The sequence below is a fragment of the Misgurnus anguillicaudatus genome, chromosome 18 (genome assembly GCF_027580225.2).
Source record: "Misgurnus anguillicaudatus chromosome 18, ASM2758022v2, whole genome shotgun sequence".
Classification (NCBI taxonomy): domain Eukaryota; kingdom Metazoa; phylum Chordata; class Actinopteri; order Cypriniformes; family Cobitidae; genus Misgurnus; species Misgurnus anguillicaudatus.
In genome coordinates this window covers 23,609,928-23,634,316 of record NC_073354.2, presented here as the reverse complement: position 1 = coordinate 23,634,316, position 24,389 = coordinate 23,609,928, and the positions used below count along the sequence as shown (strand labels likewise).

Here is a 24,389-nt window from a genome sequence, read left to right as displayed (position 1 = left end):
GATAAACAAATGACTTGACAGTTGGAGTCCACATGGGATCTGCTCATGCAGAACCCAGCAAAAGAGTTCACTAACTGGAATGCAAAACATTCACAAAGTTTTGCACAACTCGCTTATATGTTTGTTTATTTATTGTTTTAATTTTCAGGCTCCAAGAACAGTGTAGCATTCTTAGCTCTGACTTTCAAAAACTGTACAAAAACATATGATTATGAGGGAAAAAAACAAATAAAACCTCAGCCCTAACCTCTACCTGAAACCCAACGTCACTGGGGCAAAAGCAAACCGAATAAGATTGTTCAATTTCATATTTATCACCTCATTAATTATGTACAGATTGCCATTAGATTGTGTTGCATTTTACCATGTTTACATCCATTTCACAAAGATCTATAAACTCCCAAGATCAATGCAGAAAATAAAAACTCTTCATATTTTCTCTAGGACTGCTTATGGCATTATGATGTCTGCTTTTTTAAACCATTGGATTATTGTTTGCATTGTTTGTTTTCTACTCATTACTTTACATGGATAAGTCCCAGGTCAAAGCAGTCCAAAGTGCACATTATGTCTGGAACAACCGTTTGTTATGATCATAGCAAACAATGACACTCACATGTTCATAGTATAAGGAGCCGGTCTCTCCTGTATTTGATGTTGGTTATATTTATAGGTGCTGTGTGAATCGGTTGCAGCTGTGTTGACTTTCCCTCCTCAAGATCTGTATGTGCTTTTTATGCAACCTAGTATTCTTTATTGTGCTTGAGTGTTTTTAGATTACAGGTGAAGGTCTTTTAGTTTAAGAAAACACTTTTATTTCAGTCTGGATGGTATTTCAACAAAAAGTGTAACCTTTGTGCTGCCAAAATGCTGTTTACTCTTTGTGGAGGAACTCTATAGTGCACCTAATACTGTACCTAAAATTGCTTCTTTTTAAACAAGGGGGTAGATTTGGTGATCATTGGGGGTAGGTTGAATTGTCCACTGTACATGTTTGTATTAATCATTATAGAAATATTGGAGAAGAATTATTGCAGGGTTACATTCATGGTAGCTACGCCCCTGTTTTAATTAAATGTGCTGTACAAGTAGCCTGGCTCCGCCCTCCTACGTGCTTCCGCTTAATTTTCATTTCGCTTCAGTACTACGTCTGGGACTGCTGTGTAGAGTTTCGTTTTCTCCTGCAAAAATCTGCAGGTCCAATCAGCGAACAGAGGGGGGTGGCTAAGAACGATGACGTTGAGGACGTGCGTCAGTTTGAGTTGTAATTCAGTAATGGCAGCGGAGAAAGAAGTGAGGAAAGCTATTCGGTCCGTTGTTGCAAAACTGCCAAATATACAGAAGTTAAAGCCGGAGCAAGAACCAGGTTTGCTAAGTTTTGTTGGTCTGAGTATTCGGACTTGTTGTTTCCGGCCAGTTTTGGCGCATGATATATGTCACGACCACACGTTAGCGATCGCCTATGGCAGATCCTGAGTGACTCTGGGCAGATCCAATAGTTTTAATCTTCAACAGAGGACCCTCCTTAATGGAAGTAACGCTTTGCAATGGAGCGTGGCCAGACTCTCTGTACAAATGAAATGAATGAACGAGAGTTTGGTTGGACCAGGCTACTGTACAAGCGCCCTTACTGCTTAAAATTGATTGATGGATTGCTGTAACTTTAAGGATTAGTCAACTGTCTTAAAAAAGAAATCCAGATAATTTACTCACCACCATGTCATAATGTTGATGTCTTTCTTTGTTCAGTCGAGAAGAAATTATGTTTTTTTAGGAAAACATTCCAGGATTTTTCTCATTATAATAGACTTTAATGAACCCCAACAGATAACAGTTTTAATGCAGTTTAAAATTGCAGTTTAAAAGGACTCTAAACGATCGCCAGTGCGACCACATGTAATTGCGTAATGACGTTGAAAGGTCACATATATGAAACGCACATTTGCGGACCATTTAAACAATAAACTGACACAAAGACATTAATTATTATCATTCGACATACAACAACTTCGGAACGGTCCTCTTTCTCCACACTTGTAAACACTGGGGTGTAGTTTGGATACGTTATTCGTGACCTCTTGACGTGACGACATATTACGTAAGGTCGCGCTGCTGCGTCACACGACCGGGAGGAAGACGAGAAGTTGTGGTTTAAAAGTGCATATTTTTTATTTTTCTTGCCAAAAATGACAATCGTTTCACATTAAAAATGTTAAGTGTTGGGGTCCATTAAAGTCCATTAAAGGGGACAGAGAATGAAAAACCATTTTTACCTTGTCTTTGTTGAATAAAGGTAGTCTACCCACATTCACAAACATACAAAAAGTGCAAAACATGCTAAACAACTCAGTCTCATAGAAATTCCTCTTTTTGAAATGTCAGCCAGAAAACAGCAAATCTGAAAAACTGATGCTTATGACATCACATGCATCTAACTGCCCCTCCAGTTTAAAATAATTGGCTACATTTTTTGAGTGGCAGCAAAGTCAGCCAATCAGTAATGAGAGTTAATGCAAGTTAAGCCAGTAGGGGGAGACAAATAGGTGCAAAACCACTTGTTTAAAATCCCCCACCCTAATAGAGCTATCTGAGAGAGGTTTTTAGGAAGCTTTTAAGGCATTACAGACCCAAACAAAAACATTTTTGTCTACATGTCACATCACAGAACAAGGATAAATACTCCGTTCAATCATTCTATGTCACCTTCCTGGAAGGTTTTCTCAAATAACACAATTTCTTCTAGATTGAACAAAGAACAACATCAACATTTTGGATGACATGGTGGTGAGTACATTATCTGGATTTTTTTTAAGAAAATTGACTAATCCTTTAATAGAAAAGTTTAATAAGTCGCTTAAATAATTTTGATGACTGTTTGAAGAGTTTAGATGCAAAACCCTCTTAAAGGCGGAGTCCACGATGTTTGAAAAACGCGTTGGAAAAGGAGACGGGCCGACTACCAAAACACACTTATAGCCAATCAAATCAAATCAAATGCCGGGTTGCGTATGTGTGGGGCGTGTCTATCAACAGAAGGTCCAGATTCTATTGGGGTAGGGGCGTGTTTGTTTAGGTGATTTCAAATATCAACATTGGCTTTCAAACATCATGGATTCCGCCTTTAAGTGTTTCTGATGTGTTTCTCTGTAAAATAGCATTTTTTATCAGGCTCTTATGTTTAGATTCAGTGTTTCACTTTAATGCCATTAAAAGGTTATTAGTCAATAATTGAAATGCTTCATTTGGTCAATATCATTATTTCATTTTTGACTGATGTTTAGCAGCTTTTGCATATGAGCTCTTCATTTTGCCATAACTTATTAGTCACATCAATTTAGTTTGTGTTGTATGCAACTTAATTACGCATAGGGTAAAAATGGGTAGAAACATTACATGCAAAGTGGTCTATAGGGGGAGCATGTGTTTTATGTGTTATACGTTTGTAAGCACTGAGCCTGTTTAGCAGCTGTTTTGGTGACCCAGTCTGTGAAATTCATCTCCCTTACATCAGAGCACGCAATGAATTTTGTGTAAGAAGTATGTGCATTTGTCTGTGTGTGCATCTGAGAAAGAGAAGAAGACAGAGAGAGGAGGATATCACTTTTAGGGGCAGATTTACAAGTTATATAATATAATACACATGATCCCATTTCTAGTATCCAGTTACAGTGTGAACCAGTATGGTGTGATGTTCCCTGTTCACACATAGATGTGAGGGTAGTTATGTATCCCTAGTAAACTTCAAGCGCTTTTTTCTCAGTATAGGTGGATAACCATGATTTCCTTATTTTGTTTAAAGAATCCTCAAGTCAAAATGTTTTAAGAATTAGCCACCTCGCCATGAGACTTTGTTGGATGTTTCTTTGTGATTTGCATTTTGTTTCCTTCAAATTCTCATTTGCTCTTGTCAGCTCCCTGTCAGTTTCAAAGGGCTTTACTGGCAAGACAAATGTTTGTACATTCGTATTGCCGAATAAGACAAAACAATAACAAATCAAAACTGTGTACATAAATTAAGAAGAGAAATTAAACCAAATTCTCTTTCAGGCGGATCTGGCATCTGTCAAGAGACCAGGCAGCTGTTGCTGGTTTAACAAAACGCGTCTCTGGGAATCAAAAAAGAGAAAGAACAGACATGTCACATTGCAAAAGGCAAGCGTGACAGAAGAAATATCCACAGCATGTGCTTTGAACAACAATTTCACACTGCATATTTATTCAGTTTTGCCTGTTGTTTAGTTTACTCGGGTTACACAGTAGCTCAGGGGTTACTTAGTTAAAGCGCTGTGCCTTTAAATCCTTCTCCAGGGCATCCATATGCCATGTCATATGTCACATAAGACCATAATGAGTAGATCATAATAAGTTACTGATCGGGTTTTACCTACTAAACTAGATTTATGGCTAAGGGACATTTTTTATGTCACTCTTTGTTTAGTTTAGTTTGAGGTGACAAATGTCTCACAACTATAATGATTTTTTTTAACCTTCAGACATTTTTTATGTTACATGGCATTTAAAAAAATAAAGGAGATGCTTCCCTTATGAAAAATAACCACGATTAATGACCACACATTTACTATAATATGGTCTCTCCACAGTAACCATATTTAAATCAATCTGGCAACAACATGGTTTATTAGACTTTAACTGTAATAAAACCATAGTTCATTTTCCTTTTGGTTATTCTGTGTTTGATAAATGTTTTCAGGCGTGCTATGAATAGAAAATGCATAACGTCATGCTTCTGAAATATTGTTTCATACGCTTTTGTTTTTGAATCCATTGTGTAAAACAAAATGCCGCTTTGTACCATTGTGTCTGTTTATAGCTGAGAAAGTATTACTGGAAAGGAGAAAAGGAAAGACAGGTACAATGCCCTTTTCCAAAGGTCTGTGTTTGTCGTCAGAGGTTTGCTGAACTTTTCTGTGGATCTGTCCTTCTGTGTCGTGTGTTGCAGTGAAGCGCGAGTATGTTGCGCGTGTTGTTTGGGCGGAGTGAACCATTGCTCCAAAGAGGGGGGAGCCTGGAGAACTCAACAAGCAGAAACTATTCGCTCCGGGCGGTTTTCTTCACTTTTCTTACTGAATGGTTACGTTATGGATGCTTTAGGAGCTTTGTTTACTTCGTTTTGATCGATTTTCATATTTTTTACGGATTTTAATGGTTTAGTGTTGCATATCACACACTATTGGGAACTTTAGGAGATTCTGTTGGTTCGCACCGACGAAGTGCTAAGTGAAGCGCTGAAATCTGTCCGTCTGTAGCAGCCTACTAGAGTTGAAGTTTCTTGGTTGACTTGAAAACAAGTGCAGTGTGCTCAACTGGATGCAAATGGAGAACTTATGGAGAAAATGCTCATTGATGATGCACTTTAATATTTTGATGGAATACTTTGCATCAACTTTTAAATACATACCAGAGAATAGTAAACTAACGTACTAAATTAGATTTTAAAGGACATATTTGCATACTTGATGGTTTTGGATTAACAGTCATCGATTTGAAATCCCAGGCTGTAAATTCATCAGTTGTTGACAATGGAGGGGGATCAAGTGTTCGCTCCAGAGGAGCCGCAGGCGGCCGGTGGCTCATCGTCGGACAGTTTCTCCCGGCTGTGGTCGGACGTGATGGGGATGCTGGTAAGTTTGGAGTTGGGGGAGGGGTGCCACAGGAAGGCAACTTGTGAAAGTCCTTCAACCCGAAGGGTCTTAATTTATTGCAGCTCATTGTGCGTGAGGTGGTTGCGCTTTGATGCTATGCGCATGTTAATTCAGCCCGTCCACCAAAACAACTGTAGCTGAACGGAGGTCTTCTGCTCACCATGAACAGGGGCTTTTGAAGGCGTACGTGCTTTTTTATGCTGACTGACAGTTGAGAAGTTGAGAAATCTTCAGGGAATCGTATCACATGGTATGTAATTTAAAGCGTTTGTTTTAATACGGTCCGCGCGTTCAGCGGCGCACGTGCACTATTGTGTACGCGGCTCAAAACAGGGCAGAAACTTCAAACGTGTTTTGTTTGTTTTCACTAAGTTCATTGTTTCGCACGTGCAAGGTGCGGATAATATTGTTTTGATAAACTGAAACAGTTGGTGTGACAAGTACTAACGTTTCCACGTGTGTTGATAAACGAGTAAATACGCGTTTTTCGTGTAATACAGAGTACATTTGAAATTTTTTTGGTAATCGTGGCCATTGGTTCTTAGTATTGTGTGTTTTCGCTTCTGTTTGACTTTGTTGCCGTCTATTTGCACATTTAATTGGATCAGACGGGTTGAAACAACTTTAGATAATCTGCGCACAACAATGCCCTGTAGACAAAGTTGTGCCTATCAAATGTCGTCCTGATATTCGTTAAAGAGGACAATACACTTATTTCCTGAAACTTTTGTTTGGTTAAACACCCAGCTGGAAGACTTTAAGGTGTTACATCCATTTCCAGTGTAAATGGCTTTGCCTTGTGATGGTCACACTGTGTGAGTAATGTCTGTATAATAGTGTGTATCTGTTGCTTTCATGTCAAGAATAATATCCTAATTTAATTTCCTTCTCAGATTGCCTACTTCAACTGAATCTTATTGTATGCAGATATGATAAACTGAAACATACTGACACACATTAGTAATTAATTTAATTTTAAGTGCACACCCCTGGTCCTGCAGCTGGTGTATTTCATGATATCAGGTTGCTGGAGGAAAAATTAGTTTTAGTTAGAGTATTACTATAGCTCCAGTGTTAATCTGGCATTAACACATACAGGATAATAAATAATTTAACTCAGTTGCTTGAACAGCTGGTACTTCTGTAAAATAAGTTGTGTGAGAAAAAATGGCCAAAATAACTTTGTAATTTACTCCCCACCCCAATACTTAACAATAAAGTACAGCTATTGTTTATGAAACATGCAACTTTAAATGAATCCAATGTGTTTTGGCTGTAAAACAGCTGCTTTATGTTTAGAAGCTGTAAATTTTAACTCTTTCCATTCGCCTTCATCCATAGGGACAGAATAAAGAATTTGCTATATAGTTTCTTTCTGGATTAGTTGTTGTAGGAATAGGTAGTTTGGTTTGCTTGTGATGTGTGAAGTGCATTTAACATGCAGATTCTTTATTGCATATTATTTTATTTACTGTTTACTATGTCTATGGATAATTATATGCACATGCTTTTTTAAAGGGATAGTTCACCTAAAAATTAAAATTCTGTCATCATTTACTCACTATCATTTGTGGACCCTATTTGCGTCCATAGTATTCTTTTTTCCTGTTATGGAAGTAAATGGGGTCCACAAACGGTTTGGTTACAATCATTTCTCAATATAGAATTAAATGTTGTTGTTGATGAGTACTCTGCCAATTAAATTGGTGCTTTTTGGATTTATTATGCTGCTAATATTTCAAAAGAGAACTTAAAGAGCTGCATTTACTAAGATGTATTATTAAAAGTAACGGTCCACCTTTATAGTGCATGCCCAATTTATAGATCTATAATGAAAATACCTCTCTGCCCATCATTTAAATGCCGTCTGCCTCATCTAGTAGTTCCACTTAGGTAAATTCACATCTGTAAAAAGGTTTAAGGATAGTTTCAAAATGATTCAACAGACTGCTAATGACACTTACAATGTAGTGAACTGCAAATGATCAAAGAACACTTAACTCATCCCATGTTTACAATATGTGCAACATTGAAACATATGCTTGCGCTTTTATTGAAGTATTAGATGATGTGGGCTGGTGGGAATCAAAGTTTTCTTCAGCTTACACATTTCTCACATCTTGTGAATGTAATACAGTCCATGACGGACAGATTGCTCACAGTCTGCTGCACTGTCCTCTCTGTAGCCGAAATTGAATCAGGTGGGTGTGAAACCGACTTTCTGCCTCTGTGCTGTGAACCAGAGATCTCACCTTATACAGCGAAGGCCTCCCAAACCTAATTAAACCCCTTGGCTTGTCTGTTCGTCTGTTGGAGCTACATGCACTTCAAATAAATCCTCCGTTACCATAAGTTATTGGATTTTAAGTGTATAGAATGCAATGTTACTGTGAAATGAAAAAATAGTGGATTGTGTTCTTGAATATACTTCATGCAGGATGGATTAGCGTTTACAAATGTGGTGTCATCACATGCTTTTTTTGACTACCTCTGGATATGTTGATCAGATCAGAAATGTTTTGAACTTTGTTTACACCTGCTGCCTTCATAGCTGTAGTATTTAAGTACTTTAGAGATCTTGGTTTTGGATGAACTGTGGTAATACTCATTCTTGCACACCTCAGGCGTTTTTCCTCTCTCTAGGACTCTCCCCCTTCACCTTCTTTCCTCCCTTATTCTTATGCTTCCGTCAGCCCTCTTCCCTTCCTCTGTGGATATCCCGAGGAAGCTACATTCATAAGGGTGTGACCAGACCCCCGACAAACTTCTGTCCACCCCTACATATTCTTTGTAGTCTGACTCAAATACTGCTCATGTCCACTTTTGCCCTTCCTACGACACTTACGTCAACAAACCCCACATCCTCATGTTACTTTGAAGGCTGTGAATAATTTCCCAGGGTTCTGTTTTATGTGTCTCACTTTTAGGCAGAAGGTAATTAACAGATTGTGGTTTTATTGACAGTTAGATGATGTGGTTTCTACGCGCACAAGTTGGATTCTGTCTTTGGTAGTTATCTGTAGTTATGTCAGGACATGTATAGGGATTAGCATTTAGGATCATTTATTGGAAGGGAATGCAGTTTGGCAGTCTTCCCCATTTAAAAATGATAACACGTTAAATGTTTTGTGGGTTGTTATTGTTGTTAAAGTGACGCTTGTTATGTTATGTGCAATTATTAAAGAAAAAGTTCTCCCAAAATTGAAAATTATGATGCCACCTACTTGCATTCACATTTTAAACCTGCATGACTTAGTGCTAGGGATGCATATCAATTAATCGCGATTAATCTATAGCAGAATAAAGGTTTTTGTTTACATCATATATGTGTGTGAACTGTGTATAATAATTATGTATATATAAATATGCACACATGCATGTATAATTTTAAGAAAAAAATATATTTATATACTAAGTATTTATATTTATATATAATATAAATTATACATAAATATACAAATGTATATACATATGTAAACATTGCTTAAATATATACATGCATGTGTGTGCATTTAACTATACAAAGTTATTATACACAGTACACACACATATATGATGTAAACAAAAACTTGTATTCTGCTATAGATTAATCGCGATTAATTGATATGCATCCCTACTTAGTGCAGTTCAAAAGAAAGACGTCAATTGCGCGACCGCTCTTCTTTACCTACCTTAAGGTAAAAACCTTCTGATGTGCACAGCAGGGTTACATAAATGTCTGAGCTGCACACGTGACAGATCAACTACGCAATATGATAGGCATGTGAGAGGGCTGTGTGTCACCGTGCACCAAACGACTTGTATACTTAACATTACTATGGGCTCCTGTGTTAAGAGATCACTTCCTGTTTTCTTCAAAACCAGCACATCTTAATGACGAAAGTGTGCACAGGCTCGGATCGCTCAGGTACAGTGTGAGTGCATGCTTCTGGGGTAGTAGGGAGGAGGATAATCATAATCGCTGGTGCACGGTTTGTTTGGGTTAGCCCTAATTTAAGTGCGCCCTTAAATCTAGGTCAGGGGTCTCCAACCCTGCTCCTGGTGAGCTACCGTCCTTCAGATTTTAGCTGCAACCCCAATCAAACACAGCTGGGTCAGGAAATCAAGGTGTTAAGGGTTGTTTGATAATTACAGACAGGTGTGTTGGAACTGAAGTCTGCAGGACCAGTAGCTCACCAGGAGTAGATGCCTGATTTAGGTGCTACCAAAACTTAAATTATCTTAAGATACACAAAGCATGCTCTCATAATTCCGTCTATTAGACATTCTTAGGAATTTCAGTAATGAGTCAACACATTTGTTACAATTTGATGTTATGTCTAAACCGCTAATGGATTTCTTTCTAGTCTTAACACTGCGTTCAGATTGAAATGTGTTTTCCTTGATTTGAGTGCTGTGAAAAGAATGGTTCTTATCAGCCCGCCTTGCTCAATTCACAATGAAACTGTTTTGTTTTAGACCAGCCAAGAATGAAACTTTTTTTTTGTTTGCCTAAAAACAAGTTTCCTCTCTCAGTATGAGAGCCAGCAGGGGAAATGCGATCTGATCTTTGCAGAACGCTGCCGTTAGTTATCTAAACAAGAACCTAGAAAAAGACTTAAAGTCAGTGATGGTTTTGGATTTAAGGGATTATTTGCCACAAATGCTTGTTTGTATGAATATATCAGCAAACTAAATCATACCCTTTGAAGACACAATGGTTTGTTTCTGAGCAGGTGATCTTAGCATATTACAATGATGGGTAATTAGCATGAATCTAAGGCTCTCAGTGGATTTCCTCTCATCGTTTCTTCAAAGTTCTCACCTTTCTCACTAGGTGCCTCTCCGTATGTGTTTTATTATGTAACTCCCTTCTTTGCTTTAGTATTTAATTTCTCCATCCTAGCCAAGGCTTCCTGTTGTTATATTTGCAGACATCCAAGCTTTGTGACTTCACAGAAGGGACATCTTTTCATGTGAGGACAGATAGTTTTACACAGTTGGCTCTCATTTCACAGTTTAAGGTTCAAGTTGGGTTGCATAATAATAAGTAATATGTGATCTGTCTTTCTTCCAGTCATTGCAATCCATACTTGAAATGTTCTTGGGAAACCTGTTACAGAACGCATTGAATTGGGTCCATGTTTTGGGTGGCTTATACTTTGAGATGCTATAAAGTTACTGCAGATTCTAGAGAAGTTTTATTAGATGTTGTGTACTTTTGAATTATATCCTAGATGTCGTAATGGTAAAAAATAAAAAAGTGACTGATCTCCAGGGCTGTAGAACGTGCCTTTTGTCAACAAATGCCATATAATGATGATTATTATTATAATATTAGCCTATGGCTATAATTCAACAACAGCTGGCTGGCTGCACCGCAGACAATTCCACCTGATTGAAGTGATCTTTTAAGTAGTCTGTAAACATGTCAGAGAGGATGTTTTGCATGGTTTATATATCTCAGTCGCTTACCATTTTGGATCATCTATTCAAGATTGTTCTCATAGTCTCAAAAGCATTGACTTTTTGGGAATGTTTTTGAAGCGCCTTAAGGATACTAACAATGTTTGTGAATTTAATGTTTAAAGGATTAGTCCATTTTCTTAAAAGAAAAATCCAGATAATTTACTCACCACCATGTCATCCAAAATGTTGATGTCTTTCTTTGTTCAGTCGAGAAGAAATTATGTTTTTTGAGGAAAACCTTGCAGGATTTTTCTCATTTTAATGGACTTTAATGGACACCAACACTTAACCGTTAACACTTAACTCAACACGTAACAGTTTTTTTCAACGGAGTTTCAAAGGACTATAAACGATCCCAAATGAGACATAAGGGTCTTCTCTAGTGAAACGATTGTCATTTTTTACAAGAAAAATGAGAAATATGCACTTTTATGCACGTGTTAAGTGTTGGTGTCCATTAAAGTCCTTAAAAATGAGAAAAATCCTGCAATTTTTTCCTCAAAAAACATAATTTCTTCTGGACTGAACAAAGAAAGACATCAACATTTTGGATGACATGGTGGTGAGTAAATTATCTGGATTTTTCTTTTAAGAAAATGGAATATTCCTTTAATGAAATACTTTAGCCAGATCTGTATCATTCCAGAGCCTCATGTTGGTCCAAACCTGATTTTGCGTATAAAAATCTTAATACACTTTTGTAGTTTAGGTATATTGTCTACTGAATGTTTTAGCTTTAAAGTCCAGTTACAAATATACGTTTAGTTTCTTGGACTGGACAGCAGCAGTAGGGTGGTGCTGTTTACGAGTTTAATTATTGATTCATGTCGGCAAAACAATAGTCTTCCTCTTTATCTTCATGGTGAACTAACATTCAGTCAAGGGGCGGAAGATTGGTTCCCCATCTCCAATTTCAAACCCACTCTATAGTCGAGACATAAGCTTTGAGTTAGTGCAATAATCAAATGAATGCCCAGCTGGATCCAGCAGACTTGGTTCAAACGTCAAAGCTTGCAGCATTACCTCACTCTAGGCCTGGAATGTGTGGAATGATAAGTATATGAGACATGTGTTGAACAGATGGACCTGAACTAATACACATCACGAGCAGAGCAGTACTTCACTATGAAGATTAGCACTTATACTGACCTTATTAAACTTATTTAAACTTATTTTCCCGGACTATAGTCGCACTTTTTTCATAGTTTGGCTGGTCCTGCGACTTCTAGTCAGGTGCGACTTTGGGTTGCAGCGACCTGCACATCACTATTACATCAAGTACATCAATGTCAACTCAAACAGCAGAAACAATGAAAAAAATGATTCATTCAATTTAATAAATTTTTTTAAGGTTAGTGGTTGCAATCAATTTATTAAAGCTACATATAAACAAAAAAAACAAAACAAAAACGTTGGTTTAAATTTAGCTTAAATAAATTGATTGCTAGTGCTACCATTTACCTTAAAAAAATTGTGTAAATGGAATGAATCTTTTTTTCAGTGAATCCACATCCGAAAGTAAATAACAAATGTATAGTTTCATCTGCGTGCTCTGAGGTGATTATACACAAAATGGTTAAATACAGTGGCTTTACACTTTTCATATATATAAACGCCAGTTTATCAGTGACAATCAATTGATGATTTTGCTCTGTTCTGCTCACTGGATGGAAACATAGCATTATTTAAAATGTTATGTTTAATGTGATATTGCAATTATGCGCACAAGTTTAATACGCAACTTTGGATAGAAATATAGCGTCTGTGTATTTCTACAAGCCTGTCTAATAGCTAAGGAATGAAGCATGTGGCTTAGTAGAATTTCGGAAAGTTTTCATTTTGTCATGCCCGAGCTGTTCTTTGCCACCTCTCTTATAAATGATTGTAAAGTAAGGAAGACAAGCGACGCTTTTATTGTAGCCCTCGCATTTCATGTGACATTTTTCACATGATTGATTGGAAGCAATTTAATTGCACATCCAACCATATGAACCTCAAACATTCAGATCATGTTTTGCCGAATAGCTGGAGTTATCCTGCAGGCCGGCAGATTGGAATGCCAAAGCTGGAATTTCTCAGAAAGAGGAGCGTACCATCGGGAGTCTCAGTACTCTGAGATCATCTGTTTGGAGTTTCGCTAGAACAAATCGACAGAGAAATATTATGAAACACTTTTAAATCCTGTTTTGTTTTTTAATAAACATAATTTATGACTTTTAAATAGTTTTTCTATGCAATGCACAGGTGTCACTACTTTTTTATTTTGTTTTAAATGTGATTTGTTTAATCCGTAACAGGGCTCCAGACTGCCACCAAAATTTGAGAGTGTGCCACTGAATTTTACATCCAGTGGCACATGTGCGACCAGTAAATTTGACCTTTTTTTTGTGATGTGACACTGAATTTGAAACAGCACATTGTACTTTCTGTATCTATCATCAAAGTATTTATTAGTAATACAGTGGAAATTTGTAGAAATGTAATTATTTGGTTAGCATGTAGATTTACGGTTTGTGCCCCTAAATTTTTTGGTTGTGCCCCTAAAATTTTCAGTTGGGGCCACTGTGCTCCTAGTGAAAAAAGTTAGTCTGGAGCCCTGCACAAAAGCACAAACTCTATGGGGTGGTTTACCAGACAGGGATTAGCTTAAGCCAGGACTAGAACTTAGTTTAATTAGAAAATATAACTAGTTTTAACAAACATGTCTTACTAAAAACATTGCTTGTGTGCATTTTGAGGCAAAACAAAGGGCACTGATGTATTTTAAGATATTTCAGTACAAGTTGTTTTCAGTTTGGACACCTCTTACATTTTTTAGGACTAGTCTAATCCCTGTCTGGGAAACTTACCCTATAGCTCCAACATGGTGCGGTACTAAAGAAGTTATACTTAAAATCTAAAGTGTTTTTTTTCTTATCCATAATGCTAATTCCATAAGTGCATGTCTATACAAAAGACATTTACCAGTGTGTGTGTTTGTGTAATAGACCCTGGCCCATATATACAATGACAGGATATGTGTGTTTGTCAGCATGGTCCTGCACGGGAAGAATGCCTTTGTCTTTGACTTTTCATTCAACAAGACTTTAAAGGGCATCTAGTAGCACCAGCACAGATCCAGCCCAAGAAAAGAGCAGAACATTGTCTTACTCTAAAACTTTATGTTGAAGTTACAAGAAGCTGACACCTGCAATTGCTAGTTTTTTTCTTTTCTTAAGAAATTGAAAGACACCCATTCTTCAGAATTGTTGTGTCTTTATGGCTTCTTTTGCAGCAGTCTTATGTCATATGCTGTTACGTCTATGTCACATGCTTGTTGAAAAATAGGTTACACCCACCCATACACACTTGCGCTGAAGTCAGAGCCAGGCAGCACCACAGTTGAATGTGTGCACTTACAACAAGACAGCTGCAAAGGTCAGAGAAAGTCATAGTGCGGGTCACTGTAAGTGTTTGTGTGTTGCAAAAGAAAACACTCAACATTGCGCAAGATCCCATCTCAATCAAACACTAAACACAACTTGACTTAAAAGTGATAATTTAAAACAGTGTGGTCTAGAAATTCACAAAAATGTTGTGGTCTCATGATCAGTGTGTTAAAGTATGTGAGGATGGAATGTGAAGGGTAGATGTTTAGTTCAGCTAAAGTTTGGCTCTTGTGGCAGCAGATGCATGCTGCATGCTCTTTTGTGGGTGCGCATGATTGTATTAAATCGTTTTTGGCTGGCGCCGCTCTTGCGACCCTAATTAAAATCGCGTGCCAGTGACAGATTTTTAATGAAGCGCTTCTACAGCTTTACTTGTGTGAATGTATTTAAGACTGTAAATAGGGAAGAAAATTGTGCTAATGAGAAATTATTTGATATACATTACAGAACATTCCTACTATCCTGTCTCATTCTCAGATGTTTAAAAGGTTGTACTCACTCAAATCTCTGTTTGTTTAGGACGGCTCTCTGGGTAATATCGATGACCTGGCACAGGAGTACTCGGAGTACTACAACACATACTTCAGCGACGTCAGCGATCGGATGGAGGAACTACGAAAGCGGCAAGTGTCTCAAGAGATAGACATGGTAAGTTCAGTAAAGTTTGCTTTACAAATACCTGCTTTTCTACAGCTGTGGGTCTGTTTGCTTTCTATGATTTTATAACTCAATCCCCAATTTTCACCACATGCTTTCACCATGAATTTGATTGATCTTTGCATGTTTGCCGTCTGTGCTTCTGAAGTCAGATGAGTTAATCTGGCAGTCATCAGCGCAGTTAACACATAATTTTCAGGTCAGGTAGAATTCTGCAGTGTTTTTTCAAGTAGCATTTTGTTTATATTCTTTAAGGAATCTTATTTATGAAGAAAATTCTTGAATCAGCTCATTCAGTATAAATAAATAAAGTGATTAACACTGTTTAATCAGCTGCTATTGCATTGTTTTAGTCATAAAACAGAGCAGTTGTTTCTGTTCCAAGGATAATGAACCACAAGCACAGCTAATCACAAAATTCTTGTATTTTTTTCATCACTTCATTGTACAGAATGGCCATTGTAGACCTATGAGCTAAGAGAGGGAAACGGTTGTCTTAATCCATTACAAAAATGAAGACAAATGTGTTGACCCTATAGCCTCTCTCCATACGTGTTTGGATTGTCCACGGTTCTGTCAGTGCTCTGTGTTTCTCTTCTGCATCTCAAAGCGTCTGTGTTCTCAGGGATGTAGGGTAGTGGGCCACCCAAGGTTGCTAAGAAACCACCGGGCTCATTATAACATGCAGCTGGGCTTGGCAGAGTCCAATGAGTGGATTTAGAGAGCATGAAAGAAAACATTCGGAAAGTCATGCTCAGCTGTGGTACTGGGCCCAGACAGGAACCAATCAATCTCTGTGTTTGGGTAACAGTAGGTACGTTATTGTTTACGATTGTTTTGGTCTTGTTCAACAGAAGATACAGATATTTGTGATGCGTTCTGGGAAAACCCGTCGGATGTCGCGCTGAACGTTTTCAGAAAAATAAAAAATAAAATTTGGGTTTCGTTAAATTATTATCTTGTCTATTATCTCTGAATATATCTAAGCAAAATTCATTTGTTTTGTGCAGAAAAAACGTTATTTAAAGTAATTTGCAATGACAATCTGAAAAGACTGCATTTTTAATTCAATAGTATTCGCCTGAACCGGAGGAGGTGCAACACAGCCGTCCATTACTTTTCCTCACTTAACAGTTCACCTATCAAAATAAACCACATAACATGTAGATTGAAGGTGTATCAATGCACACCTCCCACCAATCCTGTATAGACAATGGCAGTTTTTTATTACAAAGGTATCACAAGATCGCAGAGCACATGAGAACAACAAGTCTAAATAAGTAGCTGCTCACTTTAATGATCAGTCCCTCCAGAAAATCACAATTATGCGATCGCATAATTCGACGCATAATCTGCTAAAGATTATGCAAGGGCAGCATATTTTAAATATGCTGCATTTTCGCAGCATATTATATATATATATATATTAGCAAAAAGTTGAAAAATGTTGCATTTACTTCACACATGCCAACCATGTGCCCTGTTGTCATGGGAATTTTAGGAAGTGACGTAATTACGCAACGTGAACATCAATGAAAAGCTGCAAACAGTTTTTGCAAGTTTACGCAGTTTTTGCAAGTTCCTGCAATTTCATTGAATAAAATTTCATAAATATCCTGCATATTCCATCGCATTTTTTTTTTAAAAACTGCGAGATCAAGGACTTTTGCCCGCAACAATCACAAAAAACTCTGTTTTTCTTGAAGGACTAAATGATAAACATGATCGCGTCAGTCTGATCAATCCTGGTGATGTCGTTGCCCTAAACTATGTTATAATGGATTATTTTAGGATTATGAAGGTAGCCATGCTATTGTCCCCTGCGGTATGCTTGCTATTTAAATTTAAGCTACAAAGTAAAATGCAATAAAAGTGAATAAATGTGGTTCAAATAATATAATAACATGATAAATGTTTGTTCAAATGTTGTGTGTTTTATGGGGTCAAATTGACTATTTTAAGTGTTTTACCACTGTAAAGTGACTTTTACTTGTAATACTTGATTGTTGTGCTTACATTTTCATTGTCTCTCTTTAAACCTGTTTTTCTCAAAATTCCATTCCTGATAATCACAGCGATTAACCAACAGTGATAACCATAACTTTTGTATTACTTTAGCTATGAAAGAAACAAAACAGATTTGGAAAGGGCTTGAATCCAGCTTTCATATGGTATAAAAACCTAAAATCTGTAAAACCATGTGATGGATTCCCCTAGATTGCATCACATTTTTGTCCCCTGTTTCAGTATCGTTATACCAAATCAGAAATAAATAGTTTACCCAAAACTGGAAGTTCATATGCGCTCCAAAAAGGAAAGAAGAACAGATCTGTTTTTAGGTGCGTGAAACAGAAGGAGAAAAGATGGATTGAAACGTCTGCTCTTAGATCTTTTTTAAAACCCTGTGCACCTTTTTTACTTTTTTCACATTGTATATGTAAAATAAAACCTTTTTTGGTCTGACTGCATGTTTTTAGTGTGCGACTCCACACCCGTCTCTGTAAATCATTTTAATACAGGGCTGAGCACAGCATGACGGCCCACTGTACGGTCCCACCTAAATCAACTCTGTGACTCAGCTGTGTTTATAGAGTCACAATTCAACTTAATGGGGGATTTTTGCAAAATGCACTTTTAGACAAAAAGATACATGAAAGTATAAAAGCTGTCACTAGGGCAGTACCTTTTCAATAAGTACACTTTTGTACCGAAAAGGTGCATATTTGTACCTCTAAGGTGCACAGTGTTATTTTAGACGTACATACTGGTACCGTCCCAGTAGTCTCAGACGCCACGCCCACAAAATGTTGGCTAAACGTCTGATGTTTATCGTAGACTTTCCTGTAAACCCTGTGGGATTATCGAAGTCGTCTTTTGATTGGTTGAAATAAACCGGATTTCCAGGAGACGCAAGTGTCGCGATTAGTTTCGTTCCCTGGAAAACAAAGCTCTGACGTTCCATTGGGGAGGAGAATCAGTCGTGTTCACGTGGATAATAATGACCAGGTATCATGATCAGCTAAACATTGGATTCTCAAAAATATGCAAAGTTTGCGGCATAGACTTTCTAAAAGACGTCCAAGAGTTTTGCTTGAGGCAGTTATCGGAGTCAAAAAGTTTGGTTCTCCTAATTTGCATGTAGGTGTTAAGAAGTGGAGAGATATTCTTCAAACAAATGTTTAACGGGAACGTCTCATTGATGTGCCTGTTGATGAAGTGCACAACATTGTTCTATGGTGAGTAATGTTGTTTATTGTATGCTATTCGGTTGCGGCTGGTTATTTCAATAACTGACTTGTTGCCAGCCGGCGTGTTATTGTGGGGAGTCCGAAATGTGATGCTAGATGAAACAAATTGTGATTTGTTGTTTGATATGTCGGTCAAACAGCTCGATACCTTCATTATTGAAGATCTGGTTACGCGAGACTACCGTCCCAGTAACACCTTTGTACCTTTTTTATGTGTGCCAGTATTATCTCAGTGAGCATCTTTTTCATTTATTAATTAGCGTGTTTTTTATCCATAATCTAATCTGTTTGCGGATGTTATCCTAGTATCGGCACTTTTGGAATGCTTCATCACAGTATAGCAGAGTCACATTTACAGAGCTTAAACCTGCTTTGTTTTGGAACTATTTTAATTACAAGAGTAAAAAAACTGGCCCTGTTTTGTCTATAATTTAAGTTACTTAACGCCAACTTGTATATAAAACTGCTCATACATATGGTATTGAATACCATTAGATACAGCCTATGGCTAAATCACACTCTTGCGTGTGTTTAAATTGTTGCAGTTCAAGTTTATTTTTACTACCTCTGTTGACTCCCTTAAAGGAATTCTTCTTTAATTACCAGAAAGTTAAGATAACAGCTTGTGCAGCTAACTAATGTACAAGATAAAGACTATGCAGAGGGATCGCTTACAATGATTACAATGACTTTTTATTAAAGGATGTTTTGAGAAATCCAGAACAGAGGGTGTTGCCTGTCAACAGAGGCTCTGGTCTGAGGATAATGAGTCTAGAGGAAGTCAAGTGGGCCAAGTGGGTCATCTCTGTATGTCTTTAGTTTTCCTGGTCTGCAGTGTCTTGGACAGGAAATAGGGATATTGGAGCAGATGCTGACAGGGGCTGCGTCCTAAATGGCGCATTTCTTTTGGAATTGCGGTCCCGTGGACCGCCGCATGCATGTGTCCACTAGTCCACAAGACCGTGTTTGTGACCCATGTGTCTTAAGTAGTTTTTTTGTTAATACACACTTTTCCTGTGCCCATACTTGTGCAAGATTTCCCAACAGTCAAAATGGCATTACATCACGAAAGTGCGGACTTGTAGGAAGACCGTGTGTGATTTGGAAAATGGCCTGGAAAGACCTTTGGTTAATGGGATGACTGATCTGGATAATGGTGGGAATTTTCTAGAGATTTGTTTAGCATGGCTTTATTTAATGGAAAGGGTTGTTTAGAGTTGTTGAGCTGATGATTGTAAAGGTGATTGTGGGTGTAATATTTGGGATAATGGTGTAAGCACAGCACAGTGACATTTTTAAAGTTTTTTTGGCAGTTAGGTTCTGGCACGACACTGTGTCTAGGCCATGTCCACTGGGACAGAACAGTAGGTGTAAAAGAGAAGGTGAGCACTCATTGTATTCGAGCTGGAGTGACTGCTGTCCCATCTTATGTGTCGGATCCTTGGGAACTGTAACGGGTGATTATCTTCGTGTTGATTGGTTGTTTAAAAGCTAGTTAATGGCTTTTTCAGCTTGGCCTTGAAGAATGTGATGTCTACATCAGCTTTAAAAGGTCTGGTGCCTCAGAAAAGTCAAAATAATGGTACTGCATGTCGTCATGTCCCCTGGTGTACTCTGTGTACTCCCCTTCTCTTCTCTGTTCTCTTATTATCCTCTTACTAATTTCCATAAACACTGTCACCCAGCTAACCTCACTCCCAAAGGCATGTAACCCTGTATTAGGGGCCAAGCTGACAATAGGCCCTCAGCTCTTGGCTTTCAGCCCAAATGAGGGGAAAGGTCACCAACTTTAACCAAAGGCAACACTGAAGGCTATTGTCAGTGAAGCACGAATGTTGTGGTCTATTCATACTAAGACAGAATGAAACCAACAGTATAGAACGGTGTCAGTTCTGGCCTGTGTTTCCAAAATATTGTATTTAAAATCATGATAATCCTGACAATACTGTTTAAAAATCAATCTCCATTTCTCAATAATATATCAATATAATATTGTACAGCCTGCTGATTCTCACCCCTATGTTTCCACATTTATTGCCAGCCAACCCAGGTAATTTCCAAGTGCTATTCAAAGCATTCTCTTGCTTTCTATTCCCTGTTTCTATTTTTTGGTTTACCCTGAGATCTTACCAAATGCCCTTCACGTTCCTCAAGTCAGTTTTGAGATTTGATTTCTGTTTCATTTCCCCGATATCTCAGCAGAGAGCTGACAGTGCCAGTTTAGGCTTCCATATTTTCTCTAGCACTTCTCTTTCACTTCACCTCGCTGTGCTTTTATAGGAGTTATTCGATAACAAAGAGTTAGGAAAAGTAATCTTTGCTTTGTGTTGAATGGATAAGCCCCTTCATACATAAAACGAACTAGACTTGCTACAACATGTTTTTTTTACTGTTTCTCTCTTTAGCTGTTCATACAGAGACTATCTTCTTTATTCGATTTGCTAGACAGGGAGTCTCTGTTAGCCACACAACTGGGCTGTGGATAATATGTGTTATCAGTTATGAGCTTGATAATCATTTGTGTAGGAGGAATAGTAATGTTGTAGATAACATGACATGTGGGAGTGCATTAAATTATTTCCGTGACTTGTAGGGCTGCATATAAGAAAGTGTGACAATGCAAAAATACGTAGCATTAATACGCCTTTGCTTGTTGGAAAAAATAGTTTGTTTCTGGGAAAGCTATGCTATTTTTTGAAAACAGCTGAGCTGCCGTCATATTACTAAACACTGTACTCCAGTTTGTAACGTCACTTTACTTCACATCCCTTTTTTTATTTTAATGATTATGATTTCTTTGTTTGGGGAAAGTCAGTGTTGTGTCCTCTTCAGTCTAGACTTGGAGAAAATAACAACTGGGGGCTCGTCCAGGATATATCTTTATAATCACTGACCAATAAAAAATGTATACTCTCCATTTCTTGTGAGATTGTTTTAGCATACATGTTAATTTTCAACACCTATCCACAGTAGGCTTTTTTCGACAGACTAAGAATAAATAAATAAACAAAAGAAAGGTTTTTTTTAAGAAACAAAGTTATTTCATTTCAAAAGCTACAAAGCATTTAAACATGCTTGATACAGTAGATCAGAGACGCTTAATGTTTTTTTGAGTTTCTCTTAATGTGTCTCTCTGTCCCAGGCTCATTGTTAATGTGGTGTAATCAAAGGCATGTTGTGGCATTTTCATTTTATTCCTGTTGGTCTGAAACTAGGTCATTATGGAAGTGAACCTTACCTTTATTCCAGAGGGAACCCACATGCACGCACATCAAACACCAGATGACTCGAGCCGAGCGTGTTCGCTTTGTTGCTCAATTCTTTCTTGACTTCGAAGCACAATAAACCTGTTTTGGAAGTGTTTACTCAAGCATAAAAAACTGTATTTTTCCACCATCTGACTGGTATTTCTAGGTAGACCTTCTGAACTGTATTGTAAAAAACAACGTGTATAGGATACCGGAATAGTGATGCCCACAAAACCCCACACACTTTAGGGGTGAATGTGTGCTCTGTTTGTGTTAGACCAGTAGGTTTGGTTGGACTTATTATTTAAGGACATTTTTCTCCACCACCTCTTCAACCAGAGTCTTTCCTGACTAGGCAATAAGAGCCAAGACTTTTCCCCAGAGCCAAAAACATCCACCCACATAGCCTTTCCTGCTGCCCGTCCGACTGTGTGTGTCCTGTCCTATAGACTGGGAACTGGATTTGTGTATAGCCCCTAATTTTTATCCTTTCATTTGAATATTCCCTCAACACAAGCCAGTCTGTCCCACCTTTCCGCCAAATTTCAAAACATAAAAGAAAATATGATTAGCCCGGTATGAAAACAGTGGAAGTTTATAAGAAGTCATCAGTAATATAATAAATCAACCAACCATGATTGTAACATTATTGTTTGTTTTACAGACAATTTGCCTATTTATTCAGCATACAGAGTACCAAATCCAGTCATGCCCATTATCGGTGTGGGTATCGAGTCAGTGAGTGCACACCAGCACAGAGTGTCTCCTATATGAGTTGTGTATTTTGGATGGCACTGGCAGCAGTTGTCCATGTAGTTGTGTGCCAGCGTGAGCTTGTGTCCAGTGGGTATGGGGCAGCTGGTGATGCTATGCTGCTGATGATACAGAACACAGACCTGTGTGTGTGTTTACTTTGGCCTGCACGTCTTCCTATGGGAACTGTGAACAAACTTTAACCTACCCATCGTCTGTGTACACGTTTCCTGCCCCACAAGTCTGTACAACCTAGATGACTGGACTTTACAGAAGAACTTCTGATTTAATACTTAGCATTCAGACATACCAACACACAGCTGAACGTTAAAGCAGACGGATGGAATGGCATTGAGACCAAAGTGTGTACACAAACATGACATCCTGGCCTAAAAACAGTGTTTTTCTCAGAAGAAATTGCTTTGCTTGCAGAAACAGAAATGTAAATATTAAAATTGTAATACCTGGTTGAAAATCTTCCTCAACGCTGTCAACCATTTACACACAGAGTAACCCTTAGGCCATGTGGGATCAGATCCATGTAGTTGAAAGGGTCTCTTTTATCTAAACACAGTGTATCTTATTTAGGCTTAATGACACTGATATTTTCCTCATTAAAGGGACATTCCTCTTTTTTTGTAAATATGCTCATTTTCCAGCTTCCCTAGAGTTAAATATTTGATTTTTACCGTTTTGGAATCCATTCAGCTGATCTTCGGGTCTGGCGCTAGCACTTTTAGCATAGCTTAGCACAATCCATTGAATCTGATTAGACCATTACCATCGCCCTAAAAAATGACCAAAGAGTTTCAATATTTTTCCTATTTAAAACTTGACTCTTCTGTAGTTACATTGTGTACTAAGACCGACAGAAAATTAAAAGTTGCGGTTTTCTAGGCAAATATGCTAGGAACTATACTCTCAAACTGGCGTAATAATCAAGGACTTTGCTGCTGTAACATGGCTGCAGCAGGCGTAGTGATATTACGCAGTGCCCGAAAATAGTCCCCTGCTATTGAAAGTAACCAAGGGGACTATTTTTGGGCAGTAACTACAGATTAGTCAAGTTTTAAATAGAAAAAATATAGAAACACTTTGGTTATTTTTTAACACAATGCTAATGGTCTAATCAGATTCAATGGATTATGCTAAGCTATGCTAAAAGTGCTAGCGCCAAACACTGAGATCAGCTGAATGGATTCCAAAACGACAAGATTCAAATGTTTAACTCTAGGGGGAGCTGGAAAATTAGCATATTTTCAAAAAAAGTTGTGTCCCTTTAAGCTTTTCGTTAACTGTATTTTACAAACCTTGCTGATATATTTTCAATTTCTTGGGTAGGTTGGTTAGATAAATTAATGTATTTTTGTCTGGTTATGCCTGTGACCATTCATAACTAAATGTTGATTTTGTTTTATTCTGGGGTGTAATTTTTTTGGCTTGTTTTAGTTTAATTTAAACAATTTCCACTTCATATGTTTCATGTTTTCTTATGTTTTATTAAGTAGTCAAGGATGAAACATGGCTGTAATAATAGAACAGACTATTTTTGACTGATTGGATAGTCATCTGTGCTGTTGAACACCGTGTGGCTCTCAGATCTGATTTACCAGAAATCAAGTGTAGTGTTCTCTAAACCGACTCTAAAATGAGCACGCACTGGTGTTTCCAGCAAAAGCCCTGGTGTTGTGGGCTATTTCAAAACTTGCTGAAACACACTTTCACACCGATACATGCATGTTGTGTGGTGTGGGGAGCGAGAGCAGAAGTCTTAGTTTCTAGTCTGTATGTAAGATATGATACAGACTGTGTGTGAAGGAAACATCAGGGTTATTACAGTTAATACATCTGTTTTAGGGGTGCAATTTCATTATCGGTTTCGGGCCGAAATAAAAAATCCAGCCGAAAATGTCAACCGAAAATTAATGTCAACCGCGCCCCTCC

At 37.8% G+C, this 24,389-nt stretch overlaps 1 protein-coding gene across 1 annotated transcript in view; it reads left to right on the top strand.

Moving 5' to 3' along the window:
* The window catches only part of sash1a (SAM and SH3 domain containing 1a), a 321,640-nt gene that overhangs the window by 252,193 nt on the left and 45,058 nt on the right, over nt 1–24,389 (top strand). The window contains 1 exon segment of the mRNA XM_055186831.2: nt 15,059–15,187. Within this exon segment, the coding sequence (XP_055042806.2) occupies nt 15,059–15,187 (129 nt within the window).